This window comes from Anser anser (assembly GCF_964211835.1).
Source record: "Anser anser genome assembly, chromosome: 8".
Lineage (NCBI taxonomy): Eukaryota > Metazoa > Chordata > Aves > Anseriformes > Anatidae > Anser > Anser anser.
In genome coordinates this window covers 22,117,154-22,135,523 of record NC_139728.1, presented here as the reverse complement: position 1 = coordinate 22,135,523, position 18,370 = coordinate 22,117,154, and the positions used below count along the sequence as shown (strand labels likewise).

Sequence of the window (18,370 nt, the reverse complement as noted above, 5' to 3'; positions counted from 1 at the left end):
GGCCCCGGCGCCCCCCGCCCCCGCCTCCCCCCTTTAGAGGCGCGGCGGGCGGCGGGCGGCGCAGAGCCCCGCGCACCGGCACCGGCACCACCGGCGCCGCCGAGCCCGATGGGGGCCGCGCTCGGCCCCGCTTAACGCGGGGGTGCCCCCGCCCCGCAGCCGCCCCCCGCCATGCCGGCAGAGCCCCCCGCGCCGCCGCCGCCGCCGCTCCGAGCCGCCCGCCGCAAGCCGGCCCCCGAGGTAAGGGAGAGCTCCCCCGGCGTCACCCGTCCCTTGCTTTTTACCGCTTTGAGTAATTTTTTATAACTTTAAATTTTTAATTTTTTTTAAAATTTTTTTTTTTTGGGGGGGGGGGGGGTCCTCACTGGGAGCATCCGCATCCCAGCCCTACAGCACGGCGCATCGCTCCCCCCCCCCCCCCCCCCCCCCCCCAGCCCTTTAATCCCACCCGGGGAGGGGATGCTGAGCCCTTATGCGAGCCCCCCCCTAAATCCTGACCGTCCCCCCCCCCTCCCCCCTACTCCGCAGGGCAGGGCCGGCGGCCGAAAGGCCCCGCTGTGGCTGCGGGCCCGCTTGCAGGCGCTGCTCTTCGCCCTGGGCTGCCGGATCCAGCGGCACTGCGGGAAGGTGCTCTTCGTGGGGCTGCTGCTCTTCGGGGCGCTGGCCGTGGGGCTGCGGGTGGCCTCCGTCGAGACCGACATCGAGCACCTCTGGGTGGAAGGTAAGGGCGACCCCCCCCCCCCCCCACCCCCCCCCCCACAAATCCTCCCCGGGCTCGCCCACCCGTGGGAACGGCCCCGTCTCCGTCCCCGTGGCCGCCGCTGTCCCCAATCCCCCCGGGCTTTGTCCCCCCCCCCCCCCCCCACGGCCACGCGGGACAGCCGTGGGGCGATGCTCGGCTGCGGGATCCCGGCCGCGCGCGGCGCCGCTCTGTGGGGTTCCCCCCCCCCGGGTGTCCCCGCACGTGGGGTGCCGCCGGCGGTGCTGTGCGCTCCGGGGCTGCCCACGCGGGTCCCCCCCCCACGCGTGTTTTGTTTTTCCCCCCCCACCCATCCCCTCCGTGCACACATCCCCTTCTCCCGGCTGCCGCCCGGTGCCCGCCCGGGAGCATCCCCCGGGGCCGGTCCCGGCCGCGGCTCCCGGAGCGCATCCGGGAGGGGAGCAGGGAGCGGGGCAGGGTCAGGCCGGGAGCAAATCCCCCGTTTCCGAGGGGGAACCCTCGCTAAAACCCGGCCCTTTGTTATTAATAAGCGCGAGCACAGATTTTTCTCGCTCCCCCCCCCGCCTTCCCTCCGGCACCCTTCCCGGCCGCTCGCCCGCCACCGCCTCTGGCCGGGGCGGGTGGCCCGTGGGTGCCCGGCGGGTGGCCCGTGGGTGCCGTGCCGGGTGCCGTGCCGGGTGCCGTGCTGGGGCAGATGTTGCTCAGCGGAGGGGTGTCAGCCATCTTTGTGCGGGAGCGCTGCCTCCTCCCCCACGCCCCGCTCCCTGTGTGGTCCTCAGCTACTCTTGGATTTGGTTCAACAATAGAAGCAACTTTGCTCTCCCACCCCCTTTTTTTTATATATATATATATGTATATATAAGAAAAAAAAAGGGCCCTGCGCTCCCTCGCTGCTCGCACCCACGGCCCTGCAGCCCCCCCACCTGCTCCCCACTCCCGTGGGGTGCTTGGCCCCGTTCCCGGCCCCGTCGCCCCGTTCCCCTGCACCACGTAGCAGAGAAGCCCGGCGGTGCCTCCCGGCCCGGATGGGGGCCGCTGGAGCGGGGACGTGATCCTAAAGCGGTTTCCTTGCTCCGGGTCGTGGCTCGGGCTCTGTGGGGTTTTATTCTGTTTTTTGGGGTGAGCATCTGGTGCGTCTGCAAACGGAGCTGGGGAGGTGGCTGCTCCTGCTGCAGAGGGAGCAGGGCTTGCGGCACGTCGGGGTGGAGAGCGGGACGGGGAAGGGGCCAAGGCTGGCTGTGGGGACGGCTGGAGGTGTCCGCAAAGTTGTCTTTTCTGGCACATGCACCCCGCTATGCCACCCTGCTGGTGCGGGGACGGCGAGGGAGCTCTCGGAGGAGCCGGCTCTTCCTCCTGGCCAGGGCATCTTCCCGGTGTTTTGAGCTGGATTTTTCCCCCATGGTCAAACGCTGCTGAGCGGGGGGTGCCGGTGGTGCTCTGCGGGGTGCTGGCTCGGGATGGTGCGGCCAGGGTGGTTTCAAGGCGTGGAAGGACGGACGGACGGACGGACTTGCTGCTCTCCCTCAGCTTTGCGTGTCAGCCCTGGGGCTGCCTCCCTGCCCTGTTCCCATCCCGCGGGTGCTTGCCTCTTCCCGGCCTCCCTGCTGGCCTCCCTCTGCGTGCTCTGGCGAGATCAAAGCATCCCCCGGTGTCCTTGGCTGTCCCCAGCCCTCCCTGATCCCCGTTCCCGTCCCGCTGGTGCGGGGTGTGCAGTATCGGGGGCAGCAGGACAGCTTCCCGGACCGTGCGTTTGGATCCTGAGCGTTTTAGGATGTGAAAATCCCGTGGACTTTCTCGGCCACCCCTTCCTCCCATCAGTGGGGTTGTTGGCGTATGCGTCGCTGTGCTGTGAGCCCGGTGCCGGGTGGAGGCGGCTCGGGGCTGGCAAAACCTGGGTGTCCCCTAAGCCTTGGGAGCCCCCCCGAGGCTCCTGCCCTGTCCGGGTGGGGAGATGTTTGTAGGAACGTGGTCCCTCCCAGCCCCGAGGTGGTGCTGAAGGGGCAGGCAGTCCCGGTCCCATCCCGTGGCCCTGCTCGCAGGCAGTGGGGTGGTTGAGGCTCACGGGAAGCCTCTGGTGACCTTCAGAAGCTGGCCCCTGCCCGCTCACCTGTCTACAGACAGGCTGAGGGGTGCAGCTCGGTGATGCTCCATCCCAAACCACCTCACCCAGGAGAGGGATCGACCTCCACAGGCAGAGCAGAGGCCGCGGGAGGCTGAGCGCAGCCTCCTGGAGCCTGGCGGTAGGGGCACGGTGTCGCCGTCCCCCCCTGGGGTAATAGGGTGGGCAGCCCCCACTCTGCCCCCCAGGGGCATTTCTCAACTGTGGCCAATGAGGGAAATTGTGGGGTCCCCTGTCCCGGCTCAGGGGGGTCCCCAGCCCCGTGAACCTCCCCTAACCCCCGTGGGGTGGATGGGGTCTGGCCGGGGGGTGCTGGCGGTGCCCTGGGGTTACCGCCTGACCCACGTCCCTGCCTGGGAGACGGGAGGGAGGCCGTGTCACCCCATAAATTGGACCCGACTGTGGAAATGTTCAATTAGGCTCCTCCGAAGCAATTAGCCGCTCGCAGGCTTTGAAACCCCGGCTCGCAGCGAGTGTTGAGTTACCTCTAGACACCTGGCAGCTGTTCCCGGCTCTCCCAGGGCGTTCGTAGGGCCAAGGGGCCGGGGCGGCGAGCTCCGGGGAGGCAGAGCCCTGGGTGGTGAATGGCCCTGCCTGATTTATAGCGCCGAGGGCTGGTTCAAAGGAAGGCCGGGTTAATTCCTAACCGGAACAGCCGAGCGCCCCGCGCAGCCCTCGCGCTCTCAAAGAGCTGCCGAATCCCCCCGGAGCAGCCCCAGAGGGGTCAGGGGTACCCCGAATGTGCTGGGGTGTGGGGGTGAGGGGTGGAGATGAGTGCACGGTGTGGGGGTGAGGGGGGGGTTTTCTTCCCTGATCCCAGCTTGGGGCATGAAGCTGAGATTTCTCCCCGCTAGCTTTTGTCCTTCCCTGACCTCTGCCGTGGGGCTTGGCACAGGGTGTCCCCCCCGCACACCCACTCCTGGCACCCAGCGCACAGCCGGGGTGCAGCCCAGGGGGTGCCCCCGTGGCGGGGGCTGACGGGAGGTGGGCTGCATGGAGGGGGCTGGCTCTGTCCGCCTCTGCAGCGAGGGGGGCACCAGGGAGCAGAAATCCCCAGCAAGAGCTGAGGGTGGGATTAAGCACCCTCCCCACCCCGCTTCTGCCCCAGGGGGAGGCTGTCCCCGTGTCCCCCCCCTTCCCACGCTGCTCCCCACTGCGCGTGGGACCCCCGGAGGAAAGGGGGGGGGGATGCGTGTGGGGCAGCAGCTGTGTGGGGAGGGGGTGCCGTGGCCCTTTCTGGGTGGGCACGGGGAGAGGTGGGTGGTCTGGCCGCCGGCAGCGGGTGGGTTTGGAGGGGCAAGATGGCTGCGTGGGGGGCTGCGGGGTGGCTCGGCCCCGCGCCCCGGCTGCCCCGTCCCTGCTCCGTCCCCAGGCGGTGTGCGGTGGGGACAGGGTCCCCCTGCTCCTCCGTGCGTGTGGTGGCACTGGTGTCACCCCACGGGGTGGGAAGGGGTCTCTGGTGCTGCCACAGGGCCCCTCCTGGCCTGGCTTTGGGACCCTGTGACCCCTTCTGGTCATGGGCTTGGGCAGGGTCTGGGGGCATCCTTGGGACGTGGGGGCTGAGAACAGCAAGGAGCTGCGGTGTGCTGCTGCCGTGGGGTGCTGGGGTCCCTGCGCCCCGTTATCCTAAAAATATAAAAACAGGCTTTGTTGGCTTGCTGGGCTCTGACACTTGCTCCAAAGCCCCCCTCCTGCAGCCCCGCCGGCCCCACAAGCACCCTTCCGGGGACTGGCCCGAAGATGGGGCGCAGGCGGGGACTGCCTCCGCTTATTTATCTTTGGGAGGCCACCGAGAAATCTCTTGCTCTTCCCTTCCTTGACAGCTCGGTCAGCTTTTCGGGCTGGAAAATTTTGCTAATTAACCAAAAAGTCTGGGAGACTCTTTTCAGATGGCTGTGGCTTATCTGCGCGTATCCATTTTGCTTTGCTTGTCAACTTATACATTTTTGTTTTCCTAGGAAGTTTTTTTTTTGGGGTTGTTTTTTTGTTTTTTATTCTTTTCCTTCCCTTTAAACTTAGACATATCCCCAGCTTTAGGGAGGGGGCTCTCCGTGCGTTTTAAGTGCTGTTGGGCGGCTGGGAGGGGGCAGCGCGAGGGACTGAGAAGAGGGTTTTATTATCTGCCTCTCCCTCGGGCCTGGAAAAGTGGTCTGAGTTCAAAAAATTCATTTCTTGCCTGAATGAAGCCAGCAATGTGGAAAAATTTCACCATTCAGAGCGGGATGAATGTATGTTTCAACCACACATTAAGTGACATTAGCAAGCAGTGGAGTGCCTAATGTGGCCATTTTTCACAGCAGCCAACAGAGGGGGTGATTAGCATAATTAGTACAGGCAGCCCTATACATATGGAAATGGCAAATGCCTAAATGCCAACACCAGTGGAAATTTATGTCAATGCTGACAGGAGTCTTAGCGGTGAATGGTTCCCAACTGAATCCCCTCTCCCCCTTTTTCGGGGGTCGCGCTGTCCCCTCGGTCCCGGCCGCGCCGCTGCTGGCTCCTCGCCCCCCCCTCAGCCTCGCTGGGAACGGCCACGCAGGGATTTGGGGTAATAAAGACATTAATTTAGCTCCGGCCATAAACAAAGGCTGGCCGGGGCCGGCGGATGGGGAGCTGGCCCCAAATGGGCCGTTTATTTATTTATTTTTATTATTATTACTATTTTTTGACCCCCTCCGCTGGCTTTTTGAAGGCAGAGCCCTCTTTTCGCTGTATTTATTTAGGGAAGCGTCAGGAGTGCTTTTGTGGGGCTGGGAGTGGAGCCACCAGCCCCCCCCCCCCCCCTCCCCCCCCCCCGGTCCCTGTGCCTGGGGACACCCCACTGCCACCCCACGGGGACGGGGATGGCCCCGGTGCGGTGTATGGCCGTGTTTTGACAGGACGGGGCCGCGGGGCTTTTCGGGAGGCCGGGACAGGTAAAAATGGCTCTTTCAGCACGCCCTCGGCGAGACTTCCTCCGGAGCAGCATGGGTCCTTTCACAGGCTCCCTAATCCAGCTAATCCGCCCCACAACACTTTGAAGGTGGCCTCCGGCTTGCACGCCGGTCGGCACGGGGAAGCGGACAGTGGCAGGGCGTCCATTCCCCCCCCCCCCCCCAGTGCCTCAGGACCCCCGTCCATGGGGCTGTGGGGTGGTGCTGGGGCTGTGGGGTGGCGCTGGCACCGATGGGTGTCCCCACGGGGGTTTAATCATGCGGGGGTGTGTGTGGATCCCTGCGGGTGACGTGCTTTGACTGTGCTGTGGAGCAGCTTTGTGCTCTGGTGTCAGCACCCCTGGGTGCCCCTTGTTGCAGCAAGGTGGCCACATGGGTGCTGGGGGGGTCGGGGGGCGTCCCCATAGGGGTGCCATTTTCAGGAGGGGTTCGGTGTGACCTTCCCCACCATCCATGGGCTTGAAAGCTGGCATCCTGGTGCCAGCAATGGGATTTTGCCCCCATGGGACCCCCTCCTCCCCCTCGCTGGGGTGGTGGCACTAGGACAGTGCCAGGACCAGGACTAGGCCCCATCCGGCGCTGTCCCCGCTGGTCGCCGCGTGCCACCACCCTGTTACACCAGGCAGGGCCTGACCTCTTTTGGAGGCCGAGCACAGGACGTGCTCGGTCCCGGCTCTCCTGAGCGGTGACAGTGGCTGGTGGTGCCCAGGGCCCATCCGCAGCGTGGTGGCACTGCTGTGACTGAGCCTCCACCCACCCCTGGGGGACAGAGTGGTCCTCCCAGCGGGACATCTCCCTGGGTTTCAGTGCCCCTCCGTGACCTCCACCATCTTCCTCGCCTCCATCCCCTTCAGCTGTGCCCAGCGGGGACAGCCCGCTATGGGGTGGGCGGCCTGCCCCGTCCCACTGCCCTCACCATGGATGTCCCCACAGTGATGTGCCAGGCCTGGTGCCCACACCAGGCCCTGAACTGGGGCCCTCTGACCCCAAACCCTCCGTGCTGTGTCTCGGGGTGCTTGCAGCGGGGCCAAGCACCCCATCCCCAAAAAGTGGAGGCTGGAGGGAGGTGCTGCGGGGGGCAGCGCAGGCAGGGTGGCCGGGCAGGGGGCAGGGAGGCTCCCGCCCCGCTCTGTAATTTTGCGGTGGACGCCGTAATTACGGGGTGGGCTCCCAATTACGGGGTGGGCTCCCACGTGGGCGGGAGGACGCTGCACCCAAGGCCTCCCATGCTGCCAGGACCCCATCCCCTTCCTGGCATCAGCTTGGGCACCGTGGGTGTCCCCTCCCGACACCCTCAGGGTGTTTGGGGTGCAGCCAACCTCCATCACCCCCCGGGGCGAGCTACGTGGCACCCTGCACCTCCACCCCATGGGGATGCTCGTGGGAGGCCGGGGAGCGTCGGCTGGGGGAGTGGGGGGCCCATGGCCCCCCGTGGGTGCAGGGGGTGCTGGAGCAGGGCTGTTAACAAGCAGGACCGGGCCTCTGATTGGAACCAGAGGGCCCTTTGCATGAAAAAGCCGAGGGCTCCCTTTGTTAATTGGAGATTTTTTAATTTTTTTTTTTTAATTTACATACAGTTCCTCATTAACGTGCTCATTGTTGCTATCATGGCGCTCTGCGGCCCCCTCCCCTAGCCCCCTGTTGCAGGGGGGGGCACGCAGGCCGGCTCTGTGCCGCGTGGGGCGTCTCGCCCCGTTCCCAGCCCCGGGCCCGGCCGTGCCGTCCGGCGGGTGCGCGCCCGTTTGAAGTGTCCTTGGCAGCCCCGCGCGCGCTGCCTTGTCTTTTCATGTTGCTCTTTGGTTAATTAGGGTGTTGGAATTTGAGGCTTCCTCACTGCCTTTGAAGCTTGCTGACGGCTCGCAGTGCCCTGTTCCAAATTAACACTAATTACAAGGGACGGCTTTTTATTTTCTCTCTCTCTTTCTTAATTTTTTTTTTTTTTTACTTGGAGGGAGGGGGGGGGTCGCAGATGTGCGGCTCCTCCCGCAGCGCTGCCCGCGGGGCGCAGCAGGATGCGGCCCTCAGGATGCGGCCGTGGGGCCGGGTCCAGCCCCCCTCCCTTAGCCCCAAGCCCCCCCACCCATCCGTGCGGGTTCGGCGTGGGTGGCACGGCCGAGATCAGAGCAGCTCAGTGCACCTCCCGCCCGACCTCCCAGCCTGCTGGGAAGGGAAGGGAAGGGGACGGTCCCCCCGCGGCACCCACCCTCCTCCTGTCCCCAGCCCCCGGGCGCCGACGTCCCCTCTGTCACACGCACACAAAGGCCGTGTCCGTGTGTACCCCCCCCCCCCGCCTTACTCCCCAGCCCTGGCACGACCTCCATCGCAACTGGCATCTGATGGACACCAGCTGCTCCCCAGCCCAGCCAGGAACAATAAAGGCGCCCCCCCCCCGCCACCCAAAAAGCAAGGAAAATATATTAAAAAAAGAAGAGAAAAAAAAAATCAAAAATAAATAATAATAATAAAAAAAAAGAAACCACCAACCCATATAATAAGTCATTAAAAGGGAAGATTCTGCTGCTTATTTGCGGTCTTGCTCTGGCCTCCTCGGTGCTGGCGGGGGGCCAGGCCCGCCGGGGCCCCGGCCTCTTGCCGAGGGAGCGTCCCGGCGAGGATGAATCCTGCCCCGGCGCTGGGCAGGATCCGGCCCCCCGAGAGCGGAGCCGCCCCGGGATGTGGCAGGGCGCTCAGCGCCCCCGGCTGCCTGCGGCGCTTGGGGTGTCCTCAGTGGGTGGCACCGGGGTGGGGGCTTCATCCGGAGTCCTCCCCCTGATGGAGGGTGCTGGGAGCAGGGTGGCCGGGTGATGGTAGGCGCTGTAAATAAATGCGTGTGACTGCAAATGAAGTCAGTGCCTTCTGGGGGAACGTCGGTCCCGTTGGCTGCAGAGCTGTTGCGATGCCTTCAGGGATGGGTCCCGGTGGGTGATGGGGTGCTGGGGTCCCGCTTGCTGGAGGTGCCGAAGGGCTGGGGAGCCCCCCAGCACCTTTCTGTCCCCAGGTGCTCCCAGAGCAGCCCTGCCCCTGCAGGGACCGGTGGTCTTGGGCATCCACGGCGGGTGGGGTGGATGCATGATGTCCACCTCTCCAGCTGTGCGGGGGGGTTCAGGGAGAGCAAAGCCAAATGAGGCTGGAAGTGTCCGTGTGGGTGCTGGGTGCAGGCTGCTGAGGCCACCAGCCCAGGGGTCCCTGGGGTGCAGGCGCACGGAGGATGGAGCAGTTGTGGACCCCCGTGGCGAGAAGTCTCCTGGGTTCTGGTGGCACCACCTAATTAACGCTGCAGGGCCAGCTCGCTTCCCCGGGCGTCCCTTATGGGCAGGGTGTTGGGGGGACAGGGCTTTGGGGTGGCCTCGGTGCTCACGGAGCGCCCCGCGGTCCCCCCCACAGCGGGCAGCCGCGTCAGCCAGGAGCTCCGCTACACGAAGGAGAAGCTGGGCGAGGAGTCCGTCTACACGTCCCAGATGCTGATCCAGACCCCGAAGCGGGAAGGGGAGAACATCCTGACGCAGGAGGCCCTGCAGCTCCACCTCGAGGCGGCCCTGGCTGCCAGCAAAGTGCAAGTCTCGCTGTACGGAAAGTGAGTCCGGCTCCGGACAGGGACGGGGACCCCCGCCGTGCCCCGTGTGTCCCCCCCCCCCCCCAACCTTGCCGTGCCCCTCGCCCTCCCGTGGGCTGGAGCTTGTCTTTACGCCCTCCCCCTGCCTTTGCAGATCATGGGATTTGAACAAGATCTGCTACAAGTCGGGCGTCCCCATCATCGAGAACGGCATGATCGAGAGGGTGAGTCCTGGCCGCGCGTGGCATCGGGCACCCCATGGCTGGTCGGTGGGGTTGCATCGTGGTAAACCCCCGCTGAGAACTGGGCAGGGGGGCTTTCCAGCACCAGATGCTGCAAGCAACCCCCAAACCTCCAGCTCCATGTGGGAGGGGGGGGGTGGATTTGGGCAGGTAGCTGGGAGGGCACGACGCGTCCCCGCCGACCCCTCACGCCTCTCTCCCTCCCGCAGATGATTGAGAAGCTGTTCCCCTGCGTGATCCTGACGCCGCTGGACTGCTTCTGGGAAGGGGCCAAGCTGCAGGGAGGCTCAGCCTACCTCCCGTGAGTGTGCGGGGGGCCTGGGGGGGGGGGACACCACGGGGCTGTGGCACCGGGGACGTGTCCCCATCTGCATCCACCTGGCTGGTCCCGGTGGCACCGCCGCGTCCCCGCAGCGGGTGCTGCCACCCCACCGGGGACGGGGACGTGGGGACAGAGAGGTGCGGGCACCACACGCAGGTGCCTGGGGCTGCTCCCTCTGTGCTCAGGTCCCCGGCCCGGGAGGGTGGGGGGGTGAAGGGGGGGGCTGCATTCCTTCTGTTTACAGGCGTGTTTGTCCGGGAGAGCCCGGGCAGACTTGTGCATTGTCAGCAAACGCAGCCCCGCGCTTTCTCATGCTAATGCTGCTCTGAAAGCTGCCCGTTGCCAAACAGATGAAATAGTGGCCTTATTCAGGCTGCTGCGGGACGGGAGGAGGGGAAAGGGGCCTCAGCGTGCCTAGCCAGCGCTGGGGGGGGGGGGGGACACCGGCTGTCCCCTCACCCCCCCCCCCAGACCCTGCATCATCCACCCCAGCCCGGCCGGAGCGGGGAACGAAGCGGACCAGGAGCAAGCGGGGCGCCGCTGGCTTTGTCCATCGGGGTCTGCAGCGGGTCCCCGTGCTCGGGTGCCCGGCTGTAGGGTGGCACCGCGGAGGGGCAGGAGCCACCTCTCCCCGCAGCGGTACCCAGGCCGGGCAGCCCGGGGACTCTTCCCCCTTTTTAAGGCTCTGAGGGGTGAGCGGGGCGGGAGCTGGGAGAACAAAGAGCGGCAATCTATGGAAAGACAAAAGGATTTGCCCTGGCTCAGTGAAGCAAGCGAAAGCAGATAAAAGGGGCTCTCTTTGGAAGCGGCAGCAGCTCCGGTTGGTATGTGGGAATCTCGAGCGCCCGGCTCCGGCCCAGCCAGCCTTCATGAATTATTAGGCTGCATTTCTCCCCAGAGCCCACACTCGCTTGGGGCTTTTTCTTCGCCTCTTTGCAGCGCTGGGCTGGGTTTGTTGGCTTTTTTTTTTTTTTTTTCCGGCGGCCTTTCTGTCTCAGAGAGAAGCCGGGTGAGGCAGGGAGCCGGCCCTGGGCAGCGTGGCCACTGGAGCTGGGACAGAGCGGGTCTGGATCAGCGCGTATGGAAAAAAAACCCTTTCTGCGGGTACCCAAGCTCCCGGCACAGCCTTGCTCTCCGTCCTGCCCCACTCAGCAAAGCCCCAAAACCACCAGCTTTAGGGCCGGCCGGGCTGCAGCATCCCCTCCCCGCTATCAAGACGTTAGCCCGCGGGCAGTAATCGCCCTGACTGCTCGCACGGAGCGGGGCGCGCGGGGCCGGCTGCCCCCCTTTGTCCCAGCCTAACAGGATCAGGCACGCTACTTGACTCGGGGCACGGCCCGCTGCGCTGGGGCGCGGGGACGCCGCGGGCAGGCATCCTGACATCCTTTCACTCTGCCTTTGGGGCACCCCCTCAGGGATTTTGGGGTGCCAGCCCCGCTCCACGCATGGAATAGGGTCTCGAGGTGGGGGGTTTCAGCATCCCCCGTGCTGTTTTCTCCGCAGGGGCCGCCCTGACATCCAGTGGAGCAATCTGGACCCTCTGCAGCTGATGGAGGAGCTGGGGCAGTTCACATCATTGGAAGGCTTCAAGGAGCTGCTGGACAAGGCAGAGGTGGGGCAGGCTTACATGGAGCGGCCCTGCCTGGACCCCCGGGACCCCCAGTGCCCCCCCAGCGCCCCCAACAAGCAGAGCCAGCAGGTAGGTGACGTCCCGTGGGGACCGGGGTCTCGCTGCTCTCCTGCCTGTCCCACACCTCTGATGCCACCTCCCCTCTGCCGGCAGAGCCCCGACATCCCGGCGGAGCTCTCGGGGGGCTGCCACGGCTTCTCCAGGAAATTCATGCGCTGGCAGGAGGAGCTGATCCTAGGTGGCACAACCAAAGACTCCCAGGGCAAGCTGCTGAGGTACGAGCTGTCATGGCACGCGGGTCCCCGGGCACGGTGCGGGGTCCCTGCCGTGGTGCCCGTGGGATGGTTTGGGGCACGGTGGCCTCATCCAGCACCCAAGGGCACCCACTGTAAGAGGGTAATCTGGGAGCATGTCTGGTGAGGGGTCAGTGCTTTGGAGCAAGGCTGGGGACAAAGGGGACAGGGTCCAGGTGTCCCCGTGGGGCTGGGGGGGACCAACCCCTGTGACACGGGGTGCCACAGCTGGTCCCAGCGGGATGTGTGCGTGTCCCCCAGCGCCGAGGCCCTGCAGACCATGTTCCTCCTCATGAGCCCCCGGCAGCTGTTCGAGCACTTCAAGGACGACTACGAGATCCACGACATCAGCTGGAGCGAGGAGAAGGCGGGTGCCATCCTGGAGGCCTGGCAGAGGAAATTTGTGGAGGTGGGTACTGGGGACAGCCCCCAGCCCCTGTGTAGCACAGCATCCCCCCTTCTGCCTCGGTTTCACGTGGCCGTGGGTCCTGGCACCACGCTCTCATGGTCCTGCGGGTCCCCAGCGCCCTTGGAGGCGATGCTCAGCCCCTGGGTCCTCTCGTGGGGGGACGTGGGTCTTGTCTAACGGGGGGCATGCCCTGCAGCTGGCGCAGGACTCCATCCCGCCCAACGCCACGCAGAGCGTCCATGCTTTCTCCACCACCACGCTCAACGACATCATGAAGTCCTTCTCCGACGTCAGCGCCATCCGGGTGGCCGGGGGTTACCTCCTCATGGTGCGTACACCCCCACTTCTCCATCCCCTGCCATCCCTATCCCTCCTTCCCCTCTGCATCCCCGCTAACCCGCTGCGCTCCTCCAGCTGGCCTACGCCTGCGTCACCATGCTGCGGTGGGACTGCTCCAAGTCCCAGGGGGCTGTGGGCCTGGCCGGGGTCCTGCTGGTGGCCCTCTCCGTGGCCTCCGGCCTGGGGCTTTGCTCGCTGCTCGGCATCTCCTTCAACGCGGCCACCACGCAGGTAAGTACTGGGGGAAGAGCCCTGGGTCCCCTCCTCCCGGGCGGTGGCCACGTCCCCTTGCCAACACCGTCCCCGTGCCGACACTGGCTGCTCTCCGGCAGGTCCTGCCCTTCCTGGCCCTCGGTATCGGTGTGGACGACATGTTCCTCCTGGCTCACGCCTTCACCGAGACCAGCCAGCACGTCCCCTTCAAGGTGAGTGCCAAGCCCTGCTCCCGGGGCTCCCCGGCTGCTCCCCGCGCTCCCTCGTCACCGTGTCCCTCTGTGCCCCGCAGGAGCGGACGGGCGAGTGCCTGAGGCGCACGGGGACCAGCGTGGCTCTCACCTCCGTCAGCAACATGATCGCCTTCTTCATGGCAGCCCTGGTGCCCATTCCTGCCCTGCGCGCCTTCTCCATCCAGGTATGGCCCCGGTGCCCTCCTGGGGAGCAGTGATCCCATCCTTGGGGTGGGAAGGGCCCGGCACTGACGTGTCCCTCTGCCCGCAGGCAGCGGTGGTCGTGGTCTTCAACTTTGCCATGGTGCTGTTCATCTTCCCCGCCATCCTGAGCATGGACCTGCACCGGCGGGAGAAGCGCCGGCTCGACATCCTCTGCTGCTTCTACAGGTACCGCCTCTGCCGGCACCGCAGAGGATGGGGCTGGCCCTCGTGTGTCCCCCACAGTGGTTACGTGGGCAGCCCTGCCATCACCATCCCCTTGTCTCTTCCCCGCAGCCCTTGCTCCTCACGGGTCATCCAGATCCAGCCCCAGGAGTTCGCAGACGCCAACGACAACCATGCCTCCCACCCGTCCCCCTACGGGCACCCCGGCGTGGCCACCAGCACCCAGATCACCACCACCGTGCAGGCCTTCACGCAGTGCGACCCCTCGGGCCACCACATTGTCACCGTCCTGCCGCCCACCTCCCAGGTGTGCACCTCGCCCGCCGTGCTCCTGCCGCCCGCCGACCCGCTGGGCTCGCAGGTCTTCACCCCCTCCAGCTCCACGCGGGACCTCCTGGCCCAGCTGGACGAGGCCAAGGGCGGGCGCGAGTGCGTGCCCCTGCCCTTCTGCCGCTGGAGCCTCTCCGACTTCGCCCGCGAGAAGTACGCCCCGCTCCTGCTGCGCACCCAGACCAAGGTGAGGCGGGGACGGGACAGCCGCCCCGGGCTGGGGACGGGTGGCGGGGGACGTTGGTTTGACCCCGCTGTCCCCGCAGGCGGTGGTGGTGGTGCTCTTCCTGGCGCTGCTGGGGCTGAGCCTCTACGGCACCACCATGGTGCACGACGGGCTCTACCTGACGGACATCGTGCCGCGGGACACCAAGGCGCACGCCTTCATCTCGGCCCAGTTCAAGTACTTCTCCTTCTACAACATGTTCATCGTCACCAAGGGCGGCTTCCACTACCCGGGCGCCCAGGCCGCCCTGCTCAGCCTGCACCAGGCCTTCAGCACCGTCAAGTACGTGGTGCGCGAGGGCAACCACGACCTGCCCAAGATGTGGCTCCACTACTTCCAGGACTGGCTGCGAGGTGAGGGGCACCCCTTGCCCTCCTCCTCGTGCCCTCCCCTGCCCAAGGACCCCCTCCCCAGCCTGCACACCTTCCCGTATGCCTGGCATCCTCTGGGAGCCCCCAGGGTTGTGTGGTGCCCATAAGGTGCCCAGCAATGCCAGGCATGCCCCGAGGGATGCTCACACCCCACGCTGTGTCCCCAGGGCTCCAGGCCACCTTCGACAGGGACTGGCAAGCCGGGCGCATCACCCACGACAGCTACCGCAACGGCTCTGAGGACGGGGCGCTGGCGTACAAGCTCCTCATCCAGACGGGCAACAAGAAGGAGCCCTTCAACTTCAACCAGGTGGGTGGCCACGGGTCTGGGGACGGAGCCACGGGTCTGGGGATGGAGCCACGGGGCTGGGGACGGAGCCACGGGGCTGGGGATGGAGCCACGGGGCTGGGGATGGAGCCACGGGGCTGTGCCATGTCCTGTGCCCGGCGCCCTGCTCATGGCCTGTCCTGCTCGCCCCTGCAGCTGACCACGCGGCGGCTGGTGGACGAAAACGGCATCATCCCGCCGGACACCTTCTACATCTGCCTGACGGTGTGGGCCAGCAACGACCCCCTGGGCTTCGCCGCCTCGCAGGCCAACTTCTACCCGCCGCCCCCCGAGTGGATCCATGACAAGTACGACACCACGGGCGAGAACCTGCGAAGTGAGTGAGCGCCTGGCGGCATCCCTGCGGCCCCCAGCATCCTCCCCTGGCAGAGGACTCCACTTTCCCTGCCCCACAAGAAACGTGGGGCACCTTCCCTGCTCCTTCCTTCATCCCATGAGCATCCCCTGATAGAGACACACCCCCTTTTGCTCCCCACTCACCCCCTCAAGGGCTCCCCAACCCCATGGTGCCCAGGCACGCATCCTGGCTGCACCCAGGCTGGGGTGGGCGTCTTGGGGCCGCCGTGCTGCCCGTGCCCACCCCGTGCTCTCCTCCCTCCCCAGTCCCAGCAGCCCAGCCACTGGAGTTCGCCCAGTTCCCCTTCTACCTGAGCGGGCTGCGTCGCACGGCTGATTTCGTGGAGGCGATCGAGAGCGTGCGGGCCATCTGCCGGGAGGCCGCCCAGCGCCACGGGGTGCTGAGCTACCCCAGCGGCTACCCCTTCCTCTTCTGGGAGCAGTACATCGGCCTGCGCCACTGGTTCCTGCTGGCCATCAGCATCCTGCTGGCCTGCACCTTCCTCGTCTGCGCCCTGCTGCTGCTCAACCCCTGGACAGCCGGCATCATCGTGAGTATGCGCCCCGCCGCGTGGAGGTGGTGGTGGGTGGGGGACACACGTCAGGAGGAATCGGGGACACTGGATGGATGGAACAGGGGTTTGGGGACATCCCTGCACACAAGGGTGAGGGCATCCCCTGTTATATAGGACAGAGGGACACCGCCAGGTGAGCAGGATGGGGCAATAGGGTGAGGATGCCCTATATGTAGCCTGTAGGGTCGGGCAGGCCATGCGCAGGTCAGAGCCACCCCCCCACTGACCCCGCTGCCCCCCAGGTCTCCATCTTGGCCATGATGGCAGTGGAGCTGTTTGGCATCATGGGGCTGATGGGCATCAAGCTGAGCGCCATCCCTGTGGTCATCCTCATCGCCTCGGTGGGCATCGGCGTGGAGTTCACCGTCCACGTGGCCTTGGTGAGTGACAACAGACCCCTACCTGCTTACGGGGCACCCCAATTCCCACCCCCAGCCTTGCTGGCCCCCTCGCCCCACGTGCATGTGGGGACGAGCCCCCCGTGACCCCATCCCACCCTCCGCAGGGCTTCCTGACAGCAGCAGGGAGCAGGAACGTGCGCTCGGCCGCGGCGTTGGAGCACACCTTCGCCCCCGTGATGGACGGCGCCGTCTCCACCCTCCTGGGCGTCCTCATGTTGGCCGGCTCCGAGTTTGACTTCATCATGAGGTGAGCGCCGGGTGCCCCACTGGGTGCGGGGACGGCTGCTTGCTGCCCCCCAAAAAGCTGTGGCAATGGGGGCTGGGGAGCGTGGCAGCCTCCTCCCCCCCCCAGCTGGTGGTGGTGGGGACATGGGGCAGGTCGTGAGGACATGTCCCCGTCCTGCGTGGAACAGGGGGGGATGTGGGGCTCCCAGAGGGAACGGGGAACATGGGGTTGGGGTGTGCAGTGTTTTAGGGTTGGGGGTACTGCTCGGTCAGCCCCCTGCCCTCCCCCCATGCAGGTACTTCTTTGCGGTGCTCACCATCCTGACGCTGCTGGGGCTGCTCAACGGGCTGGTGCTGCTGCCCGTCCTGCTCTCCGTCATCGGACCACCCCCCGAGGTAGGAGACCCCCACCTTTCCTCTTCCCCTGTCGTCCCACACCTTACCTTCACCGTACACCCATCCCTGCCTTGCCCAGTCCTAAATTCACCCCACACGCCCCTTGTCCCGTACTCCCCTCAGCCCATCCCTCACTCTTTGCCATCACCCGTGCTTTGCCCATCCCTTCTTTGCCCCATATCCAATTGTCCCGTCCCCATTTGCCCCCATCCCTGCTTCATCCCATATCCCCTTCTCCCTGTACCTGCTTCACCCCACAAATCCCTTACCCCATCCTTCCATCACCCCGTGCCCCCTGCCACCCCACACTCCCCCCATCCTTGCGTGTCCCTGGTACCTCTGACTGTCCCCTCTCTTCCCAGGCATCCCCCCTGGATAACGGCCCCCGCCTGCCCCCTCCGGAGCCGGTGTCCCCGTGCCTCGGCCCCGGGGGTCTGTACATCCGCCGTGCCCCAGCCTGGCCCGCCGCCTTCACCGACACCTCGGACACGGAGTGCTACGGGGACGGCGTGGGGCCGGGCAGCCCCCGGGGACCCTTCATCGTGCCCCCCGCCCCGGCACACATCCTGCTGGAGGCCGGCAAGGACCCCAGCTTCCCCCGCATCACCGTGAGTGTCTCCATCAGGGGGCCGGCGGCCGGATGGAGCTGGGGGACGGGGACACGCAGGTCCCCTGTGGGGTGGCAGGGTGGTGCTGGGGGGTCGCTGGGGATGCTCAGCCCCCCTACACACACCCCACTCCTCTCCTCCCCAGGTGCTGAAGCCCTACAAGGACAGCCCGGAGGTCCAGGGGAAGAAGGAGCCACCCCAGCCCGCACCCCCGCTGCCTTTCGGGGAGCCGTGCCCCGCACCGCCCAGAGACTACCCGCGCCCCACGGCACCGCCACGGCCGGGCCAGCCCTGCTCGCCCGGCACCCGGCCAGCCCCGCGGGCCACCCTGCCCTCCTACAGCACCCACCTGCAGGGCCCCGCCGGCAGCTACACCACCGTCACGGCCACCGCCTCGGTGACGGTGGCCCTGCACCCCACGCTGCCCGGCTCCTACCCCGGTTTCGGCACGGAGGCGGACAGCCTGGAGGAGCCCGGCGTGCCCAGCGCCGTGCCCGAAGCCTTCGAGATGCAGAGCCTGGGAGGCCACGGGGCGGGCGCCCGGCGCTAGGTGAGCTGGGGACACGGGCGTCCCCTCTGTCCCCTGCAGCGGGGACCGGTGGCAGCAGCAGCCCAAGAGGTGCCAAATCGCCCCGGCAGCGCTAACAGGGTGCGAGCACTGCTGCAGGATGGTGCACGGCATTGGGGGGGGGGGGGGGGATGCAGGGTGGGTTTTTGGGGACCCAGCTGAGCCCCTGCTGTCTCTCCGCAGGTCACCGGTCCCACGGATGGCACCGGCTCGTGGGCTGCTGGCGTCTCCCAGCGCCCGGAGGGGCGCAGAGGGTGCAGAGCGGGGTCGCCCGCATCGTGCTGCTAATCGCCCCCGCGGCGATGCCCCGGTCTCGGCCGAGGAGGACCGGCCCCCCCGCGCCTCCCCCCACCCCGCAAATGGGCTCGGCAGGGCAGGCTGGCATTTCTATGCAAGCTGTGTGCAGGCCGTGCCGTGCCACCCGTCCCCTGCCCGGGGCTGTGCCGACAACGCTGTGTCCCCCCCCAACACACACACACCTCCAGGGCTTGGGGTCAGCCTGCCCCCGGGCCTGTGCCCCCCCTAGAAATGGAAGCACTAACCCCCCCCCCCTCTGTTTCTGGAGCTGCTGGCACGGCGGGCTCAGCG

At 66.5% G+C, this 18,370-nt stretch overlaps 1 protein-coding gene across 1 annotated transcript; it reads left to right on the top strand.

Annotated features, from left to right (window-relative positions):
- Positions 1 to 62: 62 nt before the first annotated feature.
- PTCH2 (patched 2) lies at positions 63 to 18,357 on the top strand. The gene is made up of 24 exons (XM_083846012.1): positions 63 to 240; positions 529 to 721; positions 9,161 to 9,350; positions 9,484 to 9,553; positions 9,781 to 9,872; positions 11,397 to 11,592; positions 11,677 to 11,798; positions 12,078 to 12,225; positions 12,422 to 12,553; positions 12,640 to 12,795; positions 12,897 to 12,989; positions 13,070 to 13,195; positions 13,282 to 13,400; positions 13,509 to 13,914; positions 13,994 to 14,306; positions 14,492 to 14,634; positions 14,809 to 14,989; positions 15,277 to 15,560; positions 15,827 to 15,964; positions 16,090 to 16,232; positions 16,507 to 16,606; positions 16,969 to 17,214; positions 17,360 to 17,764; positions 17,966 to 18,357. Exons 1-23 carry the CDS (start codon positions 172 to 174, stop codon positions 17,762 to 17,764), a joined length of 4,065 nt encoding a protein of 1,354 aa, XP_083702138.1. The 5' UTR covers positions 63 to 171; the 3' UTR covers positions 17,966 to 18,357.
- Positions 18,358 to 18,370: the final 13 nt, after the last annotated feature.